This window comes from Anolis sagrei, chromosome 3, assembly GCF_037176765.1.
Source record: "Anolis sagrei isolate rAnoSag1 chromosome 3, rAnoSag1.mat, whole genome shotgun sequence".
Classification (NCBI taxonomy): domain Eukaryota; kingdom Metazoa; phylum Chordata; class Lepidosauria; order Squamata; family Dactyloidae; genus Anolis; species Anolis sagrei.
Genome location: NC_090023.1, coordinates 91,180,156 through 91,203,802, shown reverse-complemented (window position 1 = coordinate 91,203,802; position 23,647 = coordinate 91,180,156). Strand labels below are relative to the sequence as shown.

The window sequence follows — 23,647 nt, the reverse complement described above, 5'->3', positions numbered from 1 at the left end:
ACTATAGTAAATAAGAAGAGATGTAGCCTTCCCTCTTAGGGCACATTTTTGATCAAAATATTGTGGTCTTTGCTATTATGTCCCTTCAAAAGTGTCTACTGGTGCCAATGAAACCTTCTGCCCATCCACCTCCCAGCTTCAAGGGTCAGGTGCACTTATATGTCAGGGAAAGGCTAAACTTCATTGTGATCTTGATGAAAAAAGATTCCTTCTCATTCTTTTTTACATTTTCTCTCACATTTCTCTCTCTCTCACACACACACAGGCTGGGTTTGGGATGAGTTTGACACATGGTGATAGTACTTTTCCTATGTCAGGTACGCTGCAGTAATCAAATGTCATTTTATTCTGATCTGCAAGAATGCCATGTTTTTCATCAGTTTTTCCAAACTGCTGCATGTTGTAATTTTTATGATAATGTAGAAGTTTGGAATGAACATCCATTGACCTGGAGACTGGGAAATTATTTTGTAAAAGCAGGAACACAGTGACATTTTGAAGCCACACACATACAGGATCATGTTTAGCTTGTAGAAGAGAAGGCTGAGAGGAGACATGATGGCCATGTATAAATATGTATAAATATCTGAGGGGAAGTCATACAGAGGATGGAACAAACTTGTCTTCTGTTGCCCTGGAGACTAGGACTACGGGACGGCCTCAGACTCATTTTTGGATGGCGTGAGTTTAATTTTGAATGTAATTTAATTTTTTTAATATGTGTTAATTTTAATTCAATGGATTTTAAGCTTAATGTTGTATGTGTTTAAGACATTGAATAATTGCCATATGTAAGCCGCCTTGAGTCCCCCTTGGTGTAGAGAAAGGCGGGGTATAAATAGGTTAAACAAATAAATAAATAGGATTTATTTAATAGAACAATGGCTTCAAACTACAGGAAAGGAGATTCCACCTGAACATTAGGAAGACCTTTCTAATGGTGAGAGCTGTTCAGCAGTGGAACTCTCTGCCCTGGACTCTTTGGAGTCTTTGGCTGGATATCCATCTGTTGGGAGTGCTTTGAATGTGATTTTCCTGCTTCTTGGCAGGAGGTTGGACTGGATGGTCCATAAGGTCTCTTCCAACTAAATTATTCTATAGAAAAATGATGCTCTGAGACAACAAGCCCTTTCCTAGAGCTCCTGACATACAGATAATTTCTTCATATCGCTTTCCCACATCTCTCATTTAAACTCGGTGAAGAACGTGCAGGACCCAGTTGAGTGGATTACATCCACAGTAAGAAGCAAGACTGAAATTTATTTTAATTATTATGCACTACTGGGCATATATTATGCTTTTCATATGCAAGTGGTAGTAGAACATATCAAGATACTGGTTTGAGCTTGATAAAGCGAAATAATAATTTCATATTATCTATTTTCCCAACAAATTGAGCAGTCTTAATGCAATTGAATTACAATATTTTGAGGTCTAGAAGATTTTAGAAGGCCTGTTGTTTTTAATGGGTGCTCAAAATTGCTATGAATGAATAGCAAGATTTTACAGCCAAGTCAATTTTAAAGTACTTTAAAGTCCCATTAATTTCATTCTCATACGATTTGGAGATTTCTTAAAAGAGGCCTCTCAAAGGGGGCTTGATGATCTAAGATATGAATGAAGCCATAAAAATAACATATGAAATTAAACCACCAAAAAAAGAAAAGAATTATAAGCTTTTTGTAAAAGAAATATTTAAATTTGTAGTGGTTTTGAGATTTTTTGTCTTCCACACAATTTCTTTTAGCAGTTTCTTGTGATGTGATCCTGTCATTTTTGTCTTTCACATTCAACATTTCTTCATCATTGTTTATATCAAAGCTCCAAAATGCCATTAATCTAATATTCTGGAGAGAGAGTTCCAAAGCTGGGGCGCCACCACTGAGAAGGCCCTCTCCATCGTCCCCACCAACCACAGTTGTGACGGAGGTGGGAGCGAGAGAAGGGCCTCCCCCAAAGTTCTTAGAGCTTGCACAGGTTCATAGGGGAAGATGCTATCATGAAGACAGTGGCTACATGGTGCCCAGTGCTAAATTGGTGGCTATATGATGCACAGCACTAATTTGGGTTAATGCAGCCCTAAACTACATAAACAAAAGAATCGGGTTGCCCCAGATTTTCTTTGAGAATGAAGAGCAAACTATGACTTTGGGCCCCTGTAAATAGATGAGCTGGTTTCAAAATGGGACCAGCCGCAACTGTTTACATAGGCATTCATGTAAGGGATAGGGGGAAAACATGAAGGAGAGAGAAACAAGAAGATTAAAAAAACAGCTGAAAAAGTAAGATGCCAAATCAGGACAGTTGGAATATATGATGTTTTTGAGATTTGTGCACAAACTGGTATCCTGGTTCAAGACCATTCTTCAACCACCAGTGTTGATTCTGGTTCCATAGACAATTCTCCCAGAACATAGTTTCCAAGACTGAAATGCAGAGGCCTAAAAGGAAAAAAACTGGAACAAATTAGAAGACCTACAGCACTTGACTAATAACTTAAAGCATTTCCCAGCCAAAAGTGTTCTATTCCCATTCCTCTTAGTGGGATTTGTTCAAGAGAGTGTACTGCTGAGTCCTTAAAAGCACAACAGAACCGGCTATTGTGTGAATGCTGTTCATATTTTATTCACTCATCACTTAACACTGTTGCTTTGCATTTCTATAACAAAAACTTCAAAGAAAAAAGTGCCATAAAGTCAACTCATGCAATGAGTTTGATCCAGCAAAATGTGAAGAACATGCTGCAGTGGTAAAAACTTTCCATTCACAATCCTGCTTTGAACATGATCACATAAGACAAGTAGGAATGTTGTTTTGAAAGCAAATCCTTGCTGCAGAAATTTTAATAAGATCAGGACTTTTCCTTATTTGCTGATTTAAGCCAATAAATGGGAGTCTTAAAAAAACCATGAAGAACCTTTGGTTGAGCAAGTTTTGGTTCAAATTATATAAATGGTTTTCCATTGGTATTTGAACAACATCTCAAAGTCCTATGCAACCTGCATGTCAGTAAGATTTTATAAGTCTGGAGTATGCCTGTGGGTGATCATTTCTAGAAGTTTTCCCCTGAAGCTCTCTTCTAAATCTCTGAAGCATAGTTCACACTGATTGAGACCATGTCTACTTCTTGTGAGGCTTTACTGGCAATGGCATTGTTTTTGCTGTACTTACAGTTTGGTTCTGCCTCAATTCAGGACCATGGCAGTGGAGTGACACAAATGCACTGAGCAACACATGCTAATTAATTCGACCAGTCCTTACTTTGAGTGGGTGACATTTGTATCCCCATGTATCCGAGTTCTGATTCTAGCAACTTGATCCCAAGCATTTGTGCCAACGTGTCCACATACAACAGGAACTCCTTTCTCAATGTGACTCAGAATCATGAGCACTTTCCCTGGGTTTGGATTTATTTATTTATCTATCATGTCTGAAGCGAATTGAGGGTACAGTTATAATGTATTCAAAAACACAAAGTTTAAAAACTTGGCATTATGCTAAATGTCCTTTGAGCTGAAGCTGGCCATGGAGTGCCTCTGGTGTCGCTGTGAGAAGGTCCTCCATTGTTCATGTGGCAGGGCCTAGGTTGCATTGTAGTAGGTTGTCTGTGGTTTGCTCTTCTGCACACTTGCATGTTATGAACTCCATATTGTAGCCCCACTTCTTAATATTAGATCTGCATCTTGTGGTGCCAGAGCACAGTCTGTTTAGCACCTTCTAGGTCTCCCAATCTTCTCTGTGTCTTCTGTTCGTCTCAGCCACTGATTGGGGTTCTGGGTTTTTGCCTGCCACTTTTGGACTCTTGCTTGCTGAGGTTTTTCTTCGAGTATCTCTGTAGATCTTAGAAAGCTGTTTCTTGATTTAAGGCATTGGCTTTGGATTGATACTGCTTTTATACTGCATCACTATATGGACAAATAACTCCAGGACATGGACTATATGAAAAAAGGGTTTTACTGTAACAATGCTTCCTGTGCCTTGGAAAGTTTGGCCTAAATTTGTTAACCTCTGTGAGACTAGACTTGCTGAATAAATAGAATATATGTAAGAGTAGGCTAGTAAAAAGTCTATTCCAGTTGAGACTAAAAATGGTTTAAGGCCTATAATTCTGTTGATAGATGTAATGCAGCACAACATCCACATATTATATATTTAGAAATCATGACCCGTGGTAAAATTTATTCTATTTTAATTATTATACATGTTTAGGGCTCTCTATATACTGATTGTTGTTTTGTGTCTTCAAATTGTTACCAGCATATGGCAACTGTAAGATGAACCTTTCATATGTTTTCTTGGTGAGAAGGTAGTTTTTTTATTGATTTCTTCTAAAGCCGAGTGGGAGTGACTGACACATGTTTATGCAGGGAGTTTCCATATCTGAGCAAGGGGTCAAATCCTGGACTCTCAGAATCCTGATCCAAAAGTCAAACCACCATACCATTCTGGTTCCCATTATGCATGTTAGAGCTTGATATATATTGCAAGTATGAACAATATCTTACAGTTCCTCAGTATGAAAAATAAATTAACAGATTAGAACAGGTAGTTATTCTAATCTAGTTGTATGGGTGGAAAGGCTAAAATCCTTTCATGTCATAATTTCAACTGCCTTTCTTATATTTAGTTTATAGTTTATGCAAGATTTTTATGATTGTTCCACAAACCCAGTATTAATCAGGAGATCTTGTGATCTGCATTGCATAGGGTGACCATTAACATATTCCTATCTTCGAAGAGTAAGCAAACCAGAGGACAAAACAAGGTGCCTCTTTGCATGTACATATAGAAAGTCAGAAATGTTTATAATTTAAATAGAATTAATCTCACCATATGGCATTCATGGGCAAACTTGGGTCCTCCAGATGCTTTGGACTTCTACAGTTCCTAACAGCCTACCGGCTGTTAGGAATTGTGGGAGTTAAAGTCCAAAATACCTGGAGGGCCCAAGTTTGCCCATGCCTGGCATAGGGGGAAAGGCTTGGACCAAGAGACTTGACTCTATTTTAAACATGCATTCTTTGTCATTAGGCCAGTCTGCTGTTTGGGGATTGTAAGTGTAGAAAGGTACCTTCAAGTATCCCATTCTCCCATCTCCTAATTCTTTACCTTTAAACAAAACCTGGGCCTTCAAATAATGGACTGTATACTATAAAGTAGTACAGTATAGCTGGCTAATCTTGTACTAGGGCTTGCTGTTGAACTCTGGGATGTGGGAGAATATTGCACAATAAAGCTAGCTGTATCATCTTAATCTGAATCAAATAAAGGATCAAACAATAACTTTATACTACACAGATTAGAAGCTCCCCCATTTCCACTATGTTTTCTCTAGAAATCTCTACCTCTTCTTCCCTTTATTAACTGATATTGAATAGTCAGCAGGAATGCTGTGAGAAAAGCACCCAAAGAATCTACTCTGGATGTTTTTTCTGTATTTCTAAGAGAAAATGTATGAGTCACAAAATGTATGTTATTGTAAAGTTCTTCTGTGTATTTTTTCTTTCTAGAAAGTTATGTTGAGTCAGTGAGTCCTTAGAATGCAAGTACTATTTGTCCTACAAAAGCTCAGTTGAATCAGGTTCTAAAATTTTCCATAAACCACTAAAATGCTGCATTGCAGATAATTTCAATCAGGAATCTATCAATGTTAATTGATCAATGTAAATATTACTTGTTGTTGGGTCTCACCTTTTGCTTAGTTTCAGCTCCATCTATTCCAGGTGTTGTTGGGTGTTTTTTTTTTTAAAAAAGACGACGATGGAGAAGAACCTTTGCTCTGATATATATATATATATATATATTGCAACATTTTTATTGCATCCACAGGTCCTCCAGTAAACGTTACTTGCAATATTTTTATCAACAGTTTTGGATCTGTCACAGAAACCACAATGGTAAGTGTGGCAATGCCACCAGCAAAAAAACAACAACCCTATATATGTCATAAACACAACCTATCAATTTTTTCTATTTATTGTTCAACTTGCAGGTCCTCCTGTAAATGTTACCTGCAACATATTTATCAACAGCTTTGGTTCAATAGCAGAAACTACAATGGTGAGTGGGAAATGATCATTGAAGCCATCTTGTGAAGGAAAGTGACATGCTTTGGATTTAAAATAGATTAGATATAGAGTGAAAAGGAAACCATGAAATGGACATTGTCAACATTAAGGCAATGATGTAGTTTTCAGGTTAGCTAGCTAGTCCAATATTTTAACATGCCTCCCCTACTTAGAAACAAAGTATATGTTGTTGTGTTCCTTCAAGTTGTTTTGGACCTATGGTGACCTCTAAAAATGTTGCTCTAAATAGTCTATCATGGGGTTTCCCTGGCAAGACATTTTCAGAGAGGATTTGCCTTTGTTTACCATGAAAGCTGAGAGAGTGTGACTTGACTAAGATCATCCAAGGAAATTCATGGTATTCAAACTCTGCTCATCACCAGTTCTAGAGAGGCTAATTACACTCTGCACCACCAACCTGAAATGTATTCTGGAGGAAATTGCACTAGAGCTACTGAAATAGCGCTTACTTAAAACTGAACTGTAGGCATATAGTATTTTGCAGTATGAACCCATATCCAAAGACCAGTATCTATGGTTTCATTTGTCCACATCTGAAAAAAATATGTCCACTGTAGGCATTTTCTTGTAACATTCTATGTTACCCTTTGTTGAGAAGTCATTTGCTTAAGTAGGGTTCACTATTATAGATGGCTGTCCATGTCTATAAGTCCGGGAATATATCCTTCACAGATATGGGAATCAGAATATTATTTAAATAGTTGAGTCTCTGTACTGCCACAAGGAAAAGGTTAAAAAATAACAGGAACAAAGATGTGCAGCTTTTCCATTTTAAATGCCAGTTTAAATTATGCTTAGTTACCAGCTACTATAAAAGATCAATAGAACTGTTAACAGGGCAAGTTCTTTTCTTACATAAGCATTGAAATACAGAGGTCCCAGATGAAAAAGATAAAGAAATAGAGCAACATCAAGTAAGCATAGATCAAAGGTAATTTTGTGCCTTTGTTGTTATTGCAAGTTGCTGCCACAGATTTATCACTTGCATGCTCTCTTATAGCTACTGGTGTGTCTGTAAAATCCTATAATCACTAGTGGCCAATTAGGTGTTTTGCTGAAAATCAATGAGGTGGACATAACAAGGAAATAGGGGAAAGAGTTTTCCCTATCCTTACACTTCTGTGTACATTTGATTGGTAGAGAGGGCCCTTTCACTGGCTGGATCTACACTACCCTATATCTCAGGTTCTAATCTCAGATTATTTTATTATCCCAGATTATCTGGCAGTGTATATTCACACAATCCAATTCAAAGAAGACAATCTGGTATCAGATCCTGGGATATAGGGCACTATAGAGAAGAAACTCTATTATTTTCACCACTGATTTAATGGGATTTGCTATGGCCAATTCCCATCAAAATCAGTGGTGAAAATAATAGAGTTTCTTCATAAAACATTCCAGAGCAATGTTTCTCAACCTGGGGGTCCTGAAGGGGTTTCAGAAGATTCCAAAGACTATTTAAAAACACATGTTTCTTAGGAACCCCTTTGGCAGAGAAAGCTGAAGATCTCTCCACCTGTCTTTCCCTTCCTTTCTGGAAAAAGACAGGGAATTCTCCCACCAAAAGCCATCCTCCTCTATGAATGGCTGGCCTCTCAGCCAAGGGCAGGGCTGTTTCTGATACTCCATGCAGAGAGGGAAGAGCAGGCATGCTTGGTGCATCGCAGCATGGTGTGCATGTGGGGATGAGGGAGAGCGTGTGAGGCTGGAAGGAGGTTCGTGCCAGCGAGTCCCTTCAAAGCATTGGGGTTCTGTGTGGGAAGTTTGGCCCAATTCTATCGTTGGTGGGGTTCAGAATGCTCTTTGATTGTAGGTGAACTATAAATCTCAGTAACTACAACTCCCAAATATCAAGATCTATTTTCCCCAAACTCCACCAGCATTCACATTTGAGAATATTGAGTATTTGTGCCAAGTTTGATCCAGATCTACAATTGAGTCTACAGTGCTCTCTGGATATAGGTGAACACAACTTCAAAACTCAAGGTCAATGCCCACCAAACACTTCCAGTATTTTCTGTTGGTCGTGGGAGTTCTGTGTGCCAAGATTGGTTCAATTCCATCATTGGTGGAGTTCAGAATGCTCTTTAATTGGAGGTTAATTATAAATCCCAGCAACTACAATTCCCAAATGACAAAATCAATCCTCCTCCAAACCCCACCAGTATTCAAATTTGGGTATATCGAGTATTTGTGCCAAATTTGGTCCAGTGAATGAAATCCATGCTGCATATCAGATATTTACATTACAATTCATAACAGTAGCAAAATTACAGTTATGAAGTAGCAATCGTTTTATGGTTGGGGAACACAACAACATGAGGGGGCGCAGCATTAGGGGTCGCAGCATTAGGAAGGTTGAGAAACACTGCTCCAGAGGATCAAACCACATAGTTTTATGTGATGCATTGTGAACCGAGAAAATATATGAGATATCCATCTGTTTGGCACATAGTGAAGTGGTTACTTTCCAGCATTCCAGAAGTAGTTTTGTTGTTTTCTACACTGAAGATGGCTGCAGGGGTGGAGCCAGGAGTGTAGTACAGAATCAGTCAAGATTCTGGGCTAAATATCAGAGGGTTCATGTTTTGACCATAGTCTTGTAGCTTTTAGACTATAGAGCACAAACCAGACTTTCAGTTGGAATTGCTGAATAAACCCAGTGCAGTGTGTTCTGGAGGATAAGTCAGGTCTAAAGATGCAGCATGAGATTCAATTCTGCAGAATATAGCAGGTGTTTATCTGACCAAACCTACAGCTTAGAGAAGACTTTATGCCTCCTCAGGTTCTAGGAGCAGGGACTTGCCAGAACATTTCCAGTTAAAAGCAAAATTGCAGGGAACTAAAGGGGTTGCATTTTAAGTTGAAGCTATTTTATTTATTTATTTATTTATTTATTTATTTATTTATTTATTATTTAAACTTATATGCCGCCACTCCCCTGGGGCTCGGAGTGGCTTACAAGAATAGCTAAAATCTAACAAAATTTAAAAGCAATTTCCACAAATTCACAAATGTCCAGCACATCTGAGGCTTGCTGGACCTTCTGATCCATAGGGATTGCACTTAGGTAATTTTAGATTCTGGATCCATTGGCCCTTGCAGGAGAAGCTCTTTAAATTGGTTTGTTTATTTATCGTGTCAGGAGCAGACTGAACAGTTGAGTTGCATTTTTTAATAAACAAACAGACAGACAGACAGACAACATACAAAGTTTGCAAGCTTGGTAGTTGATTAAATGTCCTTTGACCAGTAGCTGGCCACTTGGAGTGCCTCTGGTGTTGTTACAAAAAGATCCTCCATTGTGCATGTGGCAGGGCTCAGGTTGCATTACAGCAGGTGGTCTGTAGTTTGCTCTTCTCCACACTCGCATGTCATGGATTCCACTTTAAATTGGTAGTATGTACCTATTCAAAGCACTGAGCTAACTCAATTGTATTTCTGCTAATTCTCCTGAAGGAAGTCTTTGGAATCTGCTCTCTAGGTCTACCTTGATGTCAAATAGACTTGCTTGAGGCTCACATCTGAGGAGCTGCTGATGTGATAACTCTATGTCACAAATGATAAGACAACTGAGCATGAATCATGGACAAAACATTGTAGTAATAACATGCATTTGCAATATGATAAAAGTCAAATCTTAACCATCTGTGGTTTGAAATATTTGCTCCATCACAACCAAAAGCATGTAGAAATTTCATTCAGAAGTATATGTAGTTTCAGTTGTGTTGGCACTCTTTAAAAATGTCAAATATCTTCCAATGAGTGGTAAGATCCTGTGAAGGTCTTCTGGTAGTAGCTGTAGGATGATTATGTTCACCTTCTGATGACCTTAATGCAAAGAGAGAATTTTAGATATTAAGTAGTAAATCCTACGTGTTACTGACTTTACAAGATGGCATTCAATGACAATATTTGCACGATCTAATGCTGATTGCATTAATCAGACGCCTCCATTGCTTTAATAGATTCCCCCCATTGCATTTGACTGTCTATAAAATATGTGATTGTCCGTCTTTTCAGTGTTCATTATTGCATTTCTGCTAACCAAAAGGCTAAATGTTGAAGTAGATTAAAATAAGTCTGTTGGCTGCCTTGTTTGCTTTTATCATAATACCTGCAGACAGCTTTGAAGGAGTTCTGCTCAACTCAGTGCTATTCAGATGTCTGATGCTGATTTTCTTAAAGCTGTCATATCTTTGTATAGTAGCTGTGACATGTATTTATACAATGATCCAAAAGGCAGACATCAACTCCCGCTCATCTGCTTTGCTTTTAGAGTAAACTTAACAATGTGATGAACAGTATTGCATTCTTGTGGTCGTATAATATCCTAACTTTCATGGGCCTCTGACAAATTATCTTGTCCCCACAAAATTCTGATTGACAGGTTGAACATAAAATGTGAAAATTCAGTTTTGCAGAAGTTTAGGAGCAGTGCACATTCTGTAGAAAAATGTCCGTGGTACAAAGGACCAAAATGGCTGATAGGCATACCATTTTCTAAACATCACAAGAGGTGATGACAAATATTTGTGAACAAACTTTGACATAATGATTACTCAGTGAGCTTCAACTACATCAATAGACAGGTTAGGCAATCTATAGCCTTCCAGGTGTTGCTTTGCCGCAGTTCCCATCATCCCTTAGTGTTGGCGATGTTGACTAGGACTTATGGGTGTTGCAGTCCAACATCTACTTAGCCTGATCTAACTTAATCTGATAGATAATTCTCACAGCCACAGGAAGTGTACTGAGCATCACTGTTCTTCTATGTGGCTTTTCAACTGTCTTATGATGGTTGGTGATAAATGGCCAAAAAACCCTTGACAGGCAAAAGCCTCTAGTAAAAATTTAATACTGTGAGTTCCGAGTTTTATTGAGCAAGAATGGAAGTTCACACCAATGTTTTACAGTAGTTTGAATGTTTGTGAAAATGCACTCATTATGGAAAATGTGTGGAAAGTGGAAGCTTACTCATTTGTCTGCCGATTTTATTTTGTTTTTTATTAAGATATAAATGTTTTCTAGAAAAATGAAAACTGCTTTCTTAATTAAAACTGCTCTTTTAATTTGAAATAGGTTTTGTTACTATTTTTGGCAGCATTTGATACTTGAGGTATATTAAATATCCACTTTCTTTTTAAAAAGGGAATGTTTCTGTCATGAAACCAATGACACTTCAGAAATTTGACCATGATACACCCTTTAATGTAATTAAATGTATTTTTGGAAAGTTCTGTTTTTATATCTAAACATAATTAGTTTTCCCCCATTCTGACAGTGAGCAAGAGGTGACTTTAAAATGTGTGCCCTTAAAAAATTAGGACAGAATTATAATATAAATCAATAAATAGATCAATAGCTATTCAAACAACATAACGCTACAGCATAATACAGTGCCAAGAAAGAGCATTTCCAAAGATATCAGAATGAGATATATTTGTATATATACACATATACACACACCTGATATCTTTGGAAATAAATATTGAAAAAGTGGTATATAAATCCAGTTTCATCTAATGACATATGCATGCTTCCTAATTGTAGAGGAGTTCATTGTATTGTCTTTAAACAACACCCATTCCTGAACTGATATCACTGTTGGTCAGGCTGCTTATTCTAAGCAAATTAAGAAATTCTATCATCTAAATGAGGCATGACAAACTTCAGTCCTCCAGGTATTTTGGACTTCAACTCACACAATTCAGGAGTTGACATCCAGAACACATGGAGGGCTGAAGTTTGCCCATGCCTGATATAAACCTAACTATTTCGGCAAGGCCTTGTAAAATATCCTTGTCAAATCATCTCATAAGGGTAATACATAGATAGGAACACTGAATAGAGCTCATTCCAAAATAGATTTTGGTGGAATAAACTGACCAGATGCTGGGAAAATCAATGACCCTGTACATTCAATTGCTGTTCGGATGAAGGACTCCTATTGATTATTCCTGTCTTCTCACCTATGCCAGGAGTTACGGCACAGCAAAATGTGGAAGAGCTTTTTCTTGCTTAATTAAGCCATGCTACATCATCTATTTACTTGCTCTTGTTTTTGTTTTTTTTTGTTTGGTTTTTTTTTGGGGGGGGGTGCTCATTTTATGATGACTTTTAACCCTATACATATTTTTAGTTATTTCAACATGCTTTCATTTTGCTTTAACTGTAGCAGTTGTAAATTATCTTGGAAATCAATGGGGTTTGATTAGATATGTAGATTATACTATTCATGTTTATGTTATTTCTTTTTGCTGGTCTCAGCTTTTTGTTGTTTTATTCTTATCTCTGGATTTGGTGAAGCTTTTAAAAAAAATAATAATTGTAAACAACTTTAGGACTTAGGTTTTGGGCTGGAAAAACAAAATAGAAAGACAGAATTAAGAATTCAATACTATCTCCCTTCACCCTGTATGAAGAGTGTTGCCATGTCAACTGACAAATGGAAATGCTGATACAACTACTTAATGAGAAATCTAGTATATAATCCAGAAACAGGTTATTGGTCTGGGAAAGCTCTCTTGAAACTAATAACCTGAAAGACAGACATGTTATGCAGATAACATGCAAATAAATAAGTAGCTGTTAGTATTCTTTCTCCCCTTGGCTTTTGAAAAAATGGAGACTGAAGATTAGAACAGTCTCCTGAGAATAATAATCTTTTTTAAAAGGTGTAGTTCACCCTAAAATATTTAACATAGATGATGATTACAGTGTCAGGAGGAGATCTGTTACAGATTTTAGTCTGATTTTAAAAGGATCTATCGAAAATGCTGAAGTTTATCTCCAGACTATGTTTGTTGTTGTTCATTCATTCAGTTGTTTCTCACTCTTTGTGACCTCATGGACCAGCCCATGCCAGAGCTCCCTGTCAGCCGTCACCACCCCAGCTCCTTCAAGGTCAATCCAGTCACTTCAAGGCTAGGTTTAGAACTTTGTATAACTCCTTTGAAGTTCAGCTTAAAAACCAGGATGGGAACCAAATGAAAATAATGGTCTAAAATTCAGTAGAATCAAGCACTTAACATTTTGGGGATCATAGCCATTGCATAGACCAGGGGTCCTCAAACTACGGCCCGAGGGCCGGATACGGCCCTCCAAGGTCATTTATCCGGCCCTCGATCAGGGTCAACCTAAGTCTGAAACAACTTGAAAGCACAAAACAACAACAATCCTATCTCATCAGCCAAAAGTAGGTCCACAATTCCCATTGAAATACTAATAATTTTATATTTGTTGAAATTGTTCTTCATTTTAATTATTGTATTGTTTTTAAGTGTTTTTTGCACTACAAATAAGATATGTGAACTGTGCATAGGGATTCATTCATGTTTTTTCAAATTATAATCCGGCCCTCCAACAGTTTGAGGGACTGTGAACTGGCCCTCTGTTTAAAAAGTTTGTGGACCCCTGGCATAGACCATTCACAATTAGGGTGCTATATAGAAACTTGAATGTAAAATAAAGTACCTTGAAGCATCTTAAAGACAAACAGCTGAGATCCTGCTTGAGATAGCATTGATTTTGTAGCTCTGTTTTGTCTCCCCTAAAACCCCCTTAAAAGCTAGGCATTGTCCTGAGTGAAGGGGTTATATGGTGTTGACAAGGAGAGTTCTCAGAGATCACACATCCAAATCCCTCTTGCCAACAAATGATCATATGAGAAGCAGAACCAGGGACTCATACAGGATTCTGTCACAGTTCAAAAGAGGACTGGATATAACATCTTTAACATCCTGCTCTCATCCAGTTCTGTTCCTCAGTATGACTACCTGAATTTCAAGGTGGGTTTGGGAGACATTTGCAGCCATGACAGTGGTGCCATGATCAGAAATATGTATAACAAATAGTTATAATGTTGTAAGCCTAGCTTATGACATTTTAAATGCCTAAGAAGATACTAGTTCTCAGGATTTATTTGTCATAAGGTTTTGTGGAGCAGGCTCCACTTCATCACATCACATAGAGTGTGTTGCAATTCATAAAAACTCATGTCAAATACATATTTGTGCCAAATACATATCTAAAGTGCCACAAGATTACCTGTTGGTTTTTGCTACAATAGATGAACACAGCTCTTTCTGTCAAAGTTGTAAATAATAACATGATTGCCTGTTTTTGAGATGGCATGCTACTGAAATCCTTTCCCAGAGAAGCATACACACACACGTGTATGCATGCTTTTTCACTATTGCTACTACAGTTAGTCTCCAAAGTTAATTTCATTCTGCAGTAAGTATGTTTCCTGAACAGAACAAATGAAGCTGCCTTATTGTTGGTTCGGATCACTTAATTAATTGAGTTCGAAGCCATCCTTTTTGATTGGCAGCTGCTCTCTAAGACTGTCAAGGGACCATGGTTGCTGTGCTTCCTAAAATCAAACCCCAGGACATTAAACAGTTTCTGCCTGTTCAGCTCCCCAGTGAACTTTTGGAAGCTACTCCTATATGTATACAGTCTTATTGAGCAGAGCCTAAATTTAGCAACCAGTTCACTGCTCAATGCTAAGTTATTAATGTACATTTCACCAACAATACATTCTCCTTATTCTCCAGTTCTACAGTTTGTCTAACCAACATCAAGTCATACATTTTATTTTGAGATCAAAGACATTATTATTATTATTATTATTATTATTATTATTATTATTATTATTATTTATACCCTGCCACCATCTCCCAAAAGGACTCAGGGCAGCTTACTAGCACACAATGGTGCCATACAACATACAAAATACAATATAACAACATTAAAACCAATAACACATTTAAAACCAAACATAAAATAACAAGATTAATAGAATCAATAAAATATGTCAATGCTCAATAATTAAAAGATCCATACAATCAATTTAGTCTTCCCTGGTTAAAGATAGTGGTCTGGTTGCAATCTTAAGCATTAATGTTCTTTTCATGTCCATTTTATTGTGTTAGCAAAGAAAATGTAGTCTGAAAAGTGAATTCCCTCAAGGGAAGACATGTGGTGGGCATCTTGTATCTTTAATCCATTATTATACAAAAGTTAAAAATATCATTCAAATTCCAGATCCACTATCTACCTGATTCAGTGGGTCATATTCCCAAATAAGCATGTATGGAACCTCCCCTTAATTACACACTAAGATTCCAGATAGTAACTATTTAAGGACTTTATCACAAACGTCTATGGATTCGCCACACATCACAGTGAATCTGTGGGGTCTCGTGGAGAACCCATTGCTCCATGCCCCACATGGCCTGACTTGCCTCTACCCCATCCCACAGGGGGAGTGTCATCACTCGGTTTCCCCCATTGCTTCAGAGGAAACATGGGGAGTCTCTGCTTGCCCTTTCTCCATGGAGCCTAGCCAGAAATTGCTTTGTAACGTGTAATGGGCTCTGTGGAGATAGGTGAGCATGCAGCATATGGTAGACAAATTAGCCCATCTGATGAGGCCAATATATCTCATTACTGTAGACAGGCAACATCTTACAGTTCTTCTGAAATATAGCAATGGCTGTATTATCACATTTCTAATAAATACTATATTGATGACTTTTAATACAAAAAATCACACACAAAAGTCCTAGGATGATTTCTTTTAGCATAATGGATAATAAAGCTATAGTTTTTCATGCTAAAATGCCCTCCCCCCCCCCTTATGCATAGTTAACCATACTGATGTTGATATCTTATGGTGTGTTTCCCATTTCTACTTACATTTCTGAAACTCTTTCACTAAATTCATTATCTCAAGTTAAACAAGAAGGCTGTGGAGTGGAAAGCAAGGCAGAGCCAACCCATGGAACAAGAATGAAGCAGAAAAACCACTCATCCTGAGCCAAGTTGAACCAATGAGCCCATATATGAATTGGAACTGAGGTCTAGGGTCGTTTCCTGAGTGCTTTGCCTTGCAGGCCTTATCTCTAGCCATTAATCATTCATTTAGTATGCTTTTTCTACTCTTTTAAAAGCACTGTCCTGTGCCTGTTTATTCAGAAGTAACTCCTACTTTTGTCCAAAGTTCCTATTAAATATCTTTAGCTTTGCAACTTAACATCTAGTTTATGTGCAGAGCTGTTTGTGTCAAATTAGAATGCTGCACTGGATTTTCATGAGGTTCAAAATGAGAAAGCAGAGCACATAAAAGCAATTTTTTAAAAAACAATAACTCCAAAGTCAAACTCCAAAATGTCAGGCAAGAATGCTTCTGAAACATGGCCATACAGCCTGGAAAACTCACAGCAACCCAGTGATTCTGGCCATGAAAGTCTTCAACAACACCTTATAATTCCAAAATTCTGGAGGACATTCTAGGATCTCCAGGATCTTGAATATGTTCTAGAAGCCAAATCCTGTTGTCAATCCTGATTAAAGTAGATCTACTGAATCATCTTGATTTATCTTCATTTCAGCTTAACATTCAGCAATTAATTTAATGGGTCTATTCTAGTTGAGACTAATCAACAAGGTGCATTCATGTTTTCTATGCTTTGTTTGATGCCTCCTGTTGGTGAAAGGGTACATTTTCACTTCTGCATAACTAGTTTGTTTTTACATGGGGTGGATGCAATTTCTTCAACAGCTCCCGCAAGCCAAATGCAAATTTTACTAGTACTTCTGCAGAATTCCCATTCAACTCAGAGCCATTGTTTGAAAAGTAGGAGGGTGAAATCCAGAGCAAAAAATCTTCCTTTTTGAAAATAAGCACACCATTTTCTCACTTTCATTGTTTCACAGGCAGACTCCTCCTTTAATGTCATCTGTGTGGATGTACAGTTGTATCCAATCAGGAAACATGTCAGAAATGTCAAGATGCAAAGAAAAATGCTATATAGCCACCCAAACAGCTTTGGTTAAGTTCACCAAAGACAAAGCTTTCCCTTGCATGCTCTTTTAATAAACCACTCAGATGAGAGATGACAGGTAACACATCTGAATTTTTCCAGATAACGGAGACAGTTTCCCCTATTATGTCATGTTCCACTTCTATGTTCACTGTCTATTTACAATCCACTATTTAAAAAATATCTTAAGCCACCTCCAGTCACACGTAATTGTAATGAGCTGGGGTAATGATAACAGACATGGATCTGCATCCATTAAAAAGGTGCAGATATCATCCATCTCCAGAATGCATTGGAATGTACTTGTTCCTATCCATAGCATAGCTAGTCAGCTGTGGGCGTCTAGAAGAAAGTGTGGAAATACTGGCTTTTCAGTGGGGCTTAGTGGCTTCCTTATCAAGTTGTGAATGCATTCCAGGTTTTGAACAGCTTTAAAAGGCGTATCCCAGGTACATAACCTACTTAGAAGTCTAACACATTGGACAGTTTCTTTTAAACCTGGTGTTTAAAAGAACCTCCCTGACTTGGAAAGTACCAGATATTTCTTAATATGTACTTGTCCTGATGGTCCATCTCCTTGGGAATAGTTCCAAACCTTTTTGTTGTTGTTGCTAAAAGTTGTATCAGGAAGCAGAGGAGAATGTTTATTGCATAAGATTTCAACATCACATTACTAATATATCCCTTAGTTCAGGGGTCCTCAAACTTTTAAAACAGAGGGCCAAGTCACAGTCCCTCAAACTGTTGGAGGGCTGGATTATAATTTGAAAAAAAACATGAATGAATTCCTATGCACACGGCATATATCTTATTTGTATTCCAAATACACTTAAAAACAATACAATAATTGAAATGAAGAACAATTTTAACAAATATAAACTTAATAGCATTTCAAGGAGAAGTGTGGGCCTCCTCTTGGCTGATGAGATAGGATTGTTGTTGTTGTTGCTGCTGTTGTGTGCATTCAAGTCATTTCAGACTTAAGTTGACCCTGAGCGAGGGCCAGATAAATTACCTTGGAGGGCCGCATCTGGCCCTCGGGTCTTAGCTTGAGGACCCCTGCCTTAGTTTAACAAATATAACCAAAAAGATTATATAATATGATCTTTCCTGAATATCCTCATAGGCACAAAAGGATCATCCAGTGGGATTTGGAAGGCTTGCCATTACATTAATAGGATTTATACATTTGCGTATCATTTCTATAGGTTTTCAGTGACCCAGCTTGAACTCTAGACCAGTGGTTCTCAACCTGTGGGTCCCCAGATGTTTTGGCCTTTAACTCCCAGAAATCCTAACAGCTGGTAAACTGGCTGGGATTTCTGGGAGTTGAGGACCACTATTCTAGATGGAAATACATAAATCCTTCAGATCACAAAAGAATGCAATTCCTATAATTCCTCATCACTAAATGAGCTAGCTAGGGTTAATGGGATTACAGCTGAACATCTAATTTTATTTGGAAGATGCTGTTCTGCCTCTTTCTGCTGTTTTTTTCCTAATTAAAAGTTGATTCTGGAACTCGTACAGATTTTACTATTTCAGTTTCAGCAAAAAACCCAAAAACAAATCTGAAATAAAACAGAAACCATGGGAAAAGGGAACAGCACATTAACTATCTGGAATCTAACAACCAAGAAATTAGTTGTATATTCTTAAGAAAAGTATGAATAACAGCCCATGGTGCCCCTCATAAAAATATATTTGAGTGTCAAAATTATATGGACTATGCCAGTTTCCTTGGGAGCACTAAACAGATCTCTTCTGATATTGCCCTGTGTTTATATAGCTGGAAGCTAAGGTATTTGTTAACATGCTGCCAAATTTCTCACCAATCATAAACCTCCCATGCAGCTGGGTAACATTTCCACCCATTAACCAGGTGGGTTAGGATCAAATCTAAAATCTCCTTGTGGCCTCTTTCATCTTCCAGACTATTAAAATGTCTTTAATTCCCAACTAAACAATTCAGATCAACACTCAGACTAGACAGATCTGAGTGGAGCAGTAGAGAAAGAAGAAGATGATGCACTAGAGCAGAGGTCCCCAAACTAAGGCCCGCGGGCCAGACACGGCCCCCCGAGGGCATTTATCCAGTCCGCGGGGTGTGGAGAAGGTTGAGAGGAGGGCTGCGAAGCGGCGTTGAAGCCGCTTCTCCCCCGCCTCAGGCTTCGCTTCTCCTGCCTCCGGGATAAGGCCTAGCCTTATCCCGAAGGCTGGAGAAGGGGGGAGGCTCGGGGTGAAGCGGCGGCCTGTACCTGGAAGGAGGCTGGCTGGTGGGGGCCGGGACAGGCATTTAAGGGCCCCTCTGTTGCAGCTGCTGCTGCTGCAGCCACTGCATGCTGCAAGGACTTCTCTCTCTCCCTCGCCATGCTTGCGCTGCTCTTCTTCCTGCTGCTGCTGCTCCCCGTGGCCTCGACAGCTACTTGCCCACTTCTTGCTGCTGCTGCTGCTGCCCGGAGCTCTGGTTGCAAGGCATTGTCCTCGTGCGCAGAGGCCAAGGGTTGTGCGGGGCTGGCGCGTGTGCCGGGGGAGCCCTGTGGTGTCTACACTCCGGGATGCACCCCAGGATTGCGCTGTATGCCGTGGCCAGGAGAGAGGACTCTGCTCCACACCCTGCCCCACAGACGGGGCCTCTGGTTAGAAGGAGCAGCAGCCAGGAGGAGTACCAGCAGCAAGACCCCCCCCCCCACGCAGATAGAGGCCTTTTGCCTTCTTCCTTCCAGCAAGCCGGGTCCTGACTTTGGAAGAGAGATCTGCCAGGTTACTTTGGCTGCAGATGAGAAAGGGGAGCCACCCCACAGTCGCCACCCAATGCCTTGGGGAGGTGGCGGGCGAAGCAGCCCCAAAGCTGCTTTGCCCCCCGCCTCAGCCTTCGCTTCTCCTGCCTCCGGGATAAGGCCTGGCCTTATCCCAAAGGCTGGAGAAGGGGGGAGGGGCCACTTTGCCCACCGCCTCCCCAAGTTTATATTTTACTAGCCGTCCCCTGCCACGCATTGCTGTGTCCCACATGGGGGTTCTGTGTGGGAGGTTTGGCTCAATTCTATCATTGGTGGGGTTCAGGATTCTCTTTGATTGTAGGTGAACTATAAATCCCAGCAACTACAACTCCCAAATGTCAAGATTCTATTTTCCCCAAACTCCACCAGTGTTCACATTTGGGCATATTTGTTGTGCCTCAGAATAGATTCACCTTGCTTTCTCTGACAAAACCAGCCAATCTTGAGAAGTAGGAAGTTTATTGAAACAATCAAAGTAAAAGCAGTAAAAATTCAGTGGTTACAAGGTAAAAAGTTCATCATAATCCTTTGGAGTGACATGAAGTAAAGCAAGAAGCCAAGACCAGGAAGCAGCTTAAGGTTACATGAAGCAGGCCGTTTCTAAATCCCTAGCCCCCGGACTGGAGCTACTGCAAGCCATATTGCAACGTTGAAACTAACACAGGATCCATGTCCAGGCAGATTACTTATACGTTACACATCAAAACAGCAAACATCAAACAAGCCTTAACTAGCAGTTTTCCCACAGATGAGGTCAACACTTCTCTGCCAGCCGCGCACTCCTTCGCACCACCTGTCCTGCGCGGCCTTGCAACCCAGGAACCGTCTGACCTTGCTTCCCAGCAACTGTCTTATCAACCACATTCCAATCTTGTGAAAACATTGAAGACACAGACCTGTCTCTAAATTGCCTGTCTCTAAATTCATGGGAAGAAAACTGAGAGTCCACATCTGCACTATCATTCCCAGCACTCTCCTCACTCCCATTCCCATCAAGTTGGTGCTGAACCACAACAATATTGAGTATTTGTGCCAAGTTTGATCCAGATCCATCATTGTTTGAGTCCACAATGATCTCTGGATGTAGGTGAACTACAACTCCAAAACCAAAGGACACTGCCCACCAAACCCTTCCAGTATTTTCTGTTGGTCATGGGAGTTTTGTGTGCCAATTTTGGTTCAATTCCATCGTTGGCGGGGTTCAGAATACTCTTTGATTGTAGGTGAACAATAAATCCCAGCAACTACAACTCCCAAATGACAAAATCAATTTTTTGAGTGAAGGACATACATTGGGTTGTTAGGTGTCTTGTGTCCAAAATTGGTATCAATTCGTCCAGTGGTTTTTGAGTTCTGTAATCCCACAAACGAACATTATATTTTTATTTATATAGAAGTGTGGGGGGGGGGGGGTTTGGGGGGGTTGCACTGCAAATAAGATATGTGTTATGTGCATAGGAATTCATTCATGTTTTTTTCAAATTATAATCCAGCCCTCCAACAGTTTGAGGAACTGTGACCCGGCCCTCTGTTCAAAACGTTTGGGGACCCCTGAATTAGAGATTAAAGATTCAAATGACTGCTGGGTTTTTCTTTGTTTTAAATAGTGGGTGGATGATACTACTAGCCTTCCTGGCAAGTAGGAAGAAAATACTAATTTTACAACTTGGACTCCAAGAAGTTGTAAGATACAAAAGAAAAGCACATAGACACATGTTAAAATGATGTCAAATAAGCTATAATATTAAAAAAAAAACTTGAGAGTGGATCAATACAAGTGTAAGCCATTCCGTTTTTTCCCTAGCAGCCAATTAATTGCTGAAAACCTATTCAAGTTAAAACAACCCCTCTTATCTCAATGACAAAATGTGATAGGAATGCTCTTTCTAAAGCAAATATCCTTGCGCCCCACCTTCCACTGGATCTGCTTCAAGTGAATCCTTTTTTAAAATTTCTCTGGCACATAATTAAAACATAATATTGCTAAAACCATAGATACAACACAAATATGGGCTACAGTCAGATAGTAGATTAGATTAAATTTGAATGACTATATTTGGGTGGAAGGTATATTCAAAAAAATTAAAAATGATGGAAAGCCACATTTCTTGAGGGATAAGAAACCCTCATAGTGAGAAATATGGATCAGTGGGAATCTTTGCCCTTGGAACTGAAAAAAATGTCAAACTCCTGCCCCCCATTTTTTTTCATAAAACCACATTCAGAAATATTTTCTTCAAAGAAAACAATATAAACTTTTGCAACAGCTAAATCACAACTTTTCTGCACTACAAAAATATTGCATAGTATCAATTTTGTTTAGACTAAATCTTGAACTGCACAGTTTTCAAAGACTTTCTTGCACCAGGAAGAAATTGACTAAAAATACTCCTTTCAAAAGGAAAATTAGTGAGGATTTACAACCTTCCAGTTCATATAGAGTGAGAACGAGAATCTACAATGTTCAGTATACTTCTAACAATGCTACAGACGTGATTTGAAGAAGTGGCCACAACGTCCCTTAACATCCCATGATGAAACTGCCTCACAGCAGTGTGGTTTTCATCACCTCTACTTTTTTCCCTCTGACTCTCAATCAGATATTTTAAAATACACTTCCTAAAGCCTTCCAATTCACTCACTGGCCCATCCCTTTCTTCTAACATGGCACAGATAGTTTCATAATTGGTTGTTCTTTTTTTTACCTGACTTTTTTCCATCACAAATGTCATCTTGCAAAAACTGAGGTGAGCCAATTATGCCAGGATCTCACCCTTGTAAGTAAAGCAATGTCTTTATCAGCTAGCCCCATAGTGTCCTGGTCACAGTAATACATATTGTTCCACTGCCAATGGTATCATTCATATTTGTCTGAGCAAGTAAAAACATTGTGAGCTGATAATTCAATAACCTGTATGCCTGACATTCCTGTAGGACTACAGAGTGAATATTTTTTTGAGACAGCAATGGAACGACTCCCGTCTTGCCTACAGTGAGTATCCTGATGACTCCTTGGATTTGGATCCTTCCATGTTGGACTCTATTTGGAAACCTGATCTATTCTTCGCCAATGAAAAGGGTGCAAACTTCCATGATGTAACCACAGACAACAAACTTCTGAGGATCTCCAAAAATGGGAAAGTGTTGTATAGCATCAGGTAAACCTCTTTCTCTGTCTTGCCTCTCTTCTCCTCTTAATAAGCTCCTTTGGGCTTATTATTATTATTATTATTATTATTATTATTATTATTATTTCTTACCCACCTCTGCTTGATGTTTAAAAACGTGTCTTAGATCACATTGTTTTTATATTCTATTCTTATATTCTATTTCTTCAGTTTGTACTCTTTTTAAATTAGAAAGTCAGGTAGCACAACAAAACAAGCTAGTCTTGCCAAAAACATGAAAGAGTCTAACAAACTCACAGTGTTCAGTTATAATATATTCCATCATTATCTAATAGAACAATCTTTGAACCGCCACACCCACCCCCCGCCTCAAAAGGTACCTGGTTCTACCTGTCCTAGATAGATTTCCATACTTACACAATGTATTTATTTTTTGCATTTTTATTTAGTATAGAGACACACACTACACTAGAGTGGTTCTGGTTATGCTATCACAAGCTTACATTGATGAGATCTGATTAAGCAAGACACATGCAGAGAATCAGAATGATAAAGAGCCTTAAAATAGCAAGGGAGAAGCATGTGTTGTAAAAATGATCATTGCAGTATGCATTTCCTATGCTCTTTAGCTACCAAGCTTCACTTGGGTTATTAATAGCTTAATATTTGCAGTGAAACTCAAAGATGGAAAGTCCACTTACTGTTAACAGCGAAAATTAATCATCATTTGAAAATTCCTCCTTTTCTTGCTGTTTTCTCCTGCTTTCCACGAGCTGCTTAATTGCTTAGTGAGCCGTTAGTGGCTATGATTTGAG

General features: G+C 38.8%; 1 protein-coding gene across 5 annotated transcripts in view; it reads left to right on the top strand.

Annotated features, from left to right (window-relative positions):
- The window catches only part of GLRA2 (glycine receptor alpha 2), a 168,198-nt gene that overhangs the window by 36,010 nt on the left and 108,541 nt on the right, over nt 1-23,647 (top strand). For 2 of the 5 annotated variants that reach the window (XM_060769980.2, XM_060769983.2), the window contains exons 3-4: nt 5,993-6,060; nt 22,639-22,862. In XM_060769980.2, coding sequence (XP_060625963.1) covers nt 5,993-6,060; nt 22,639-22,862 — 292 coding nt within the window. Of the gene's footprint in view, nt 1-5,829; nt 5,898-5,992; nt 6,061-22,638; nt 22,863-23,647 lie in introns of those variants that run through there. The other 3 variants (XM_060769981.2, XM_060769982.2, XM_060769984.2) reach the window with 2 other exon arrangements.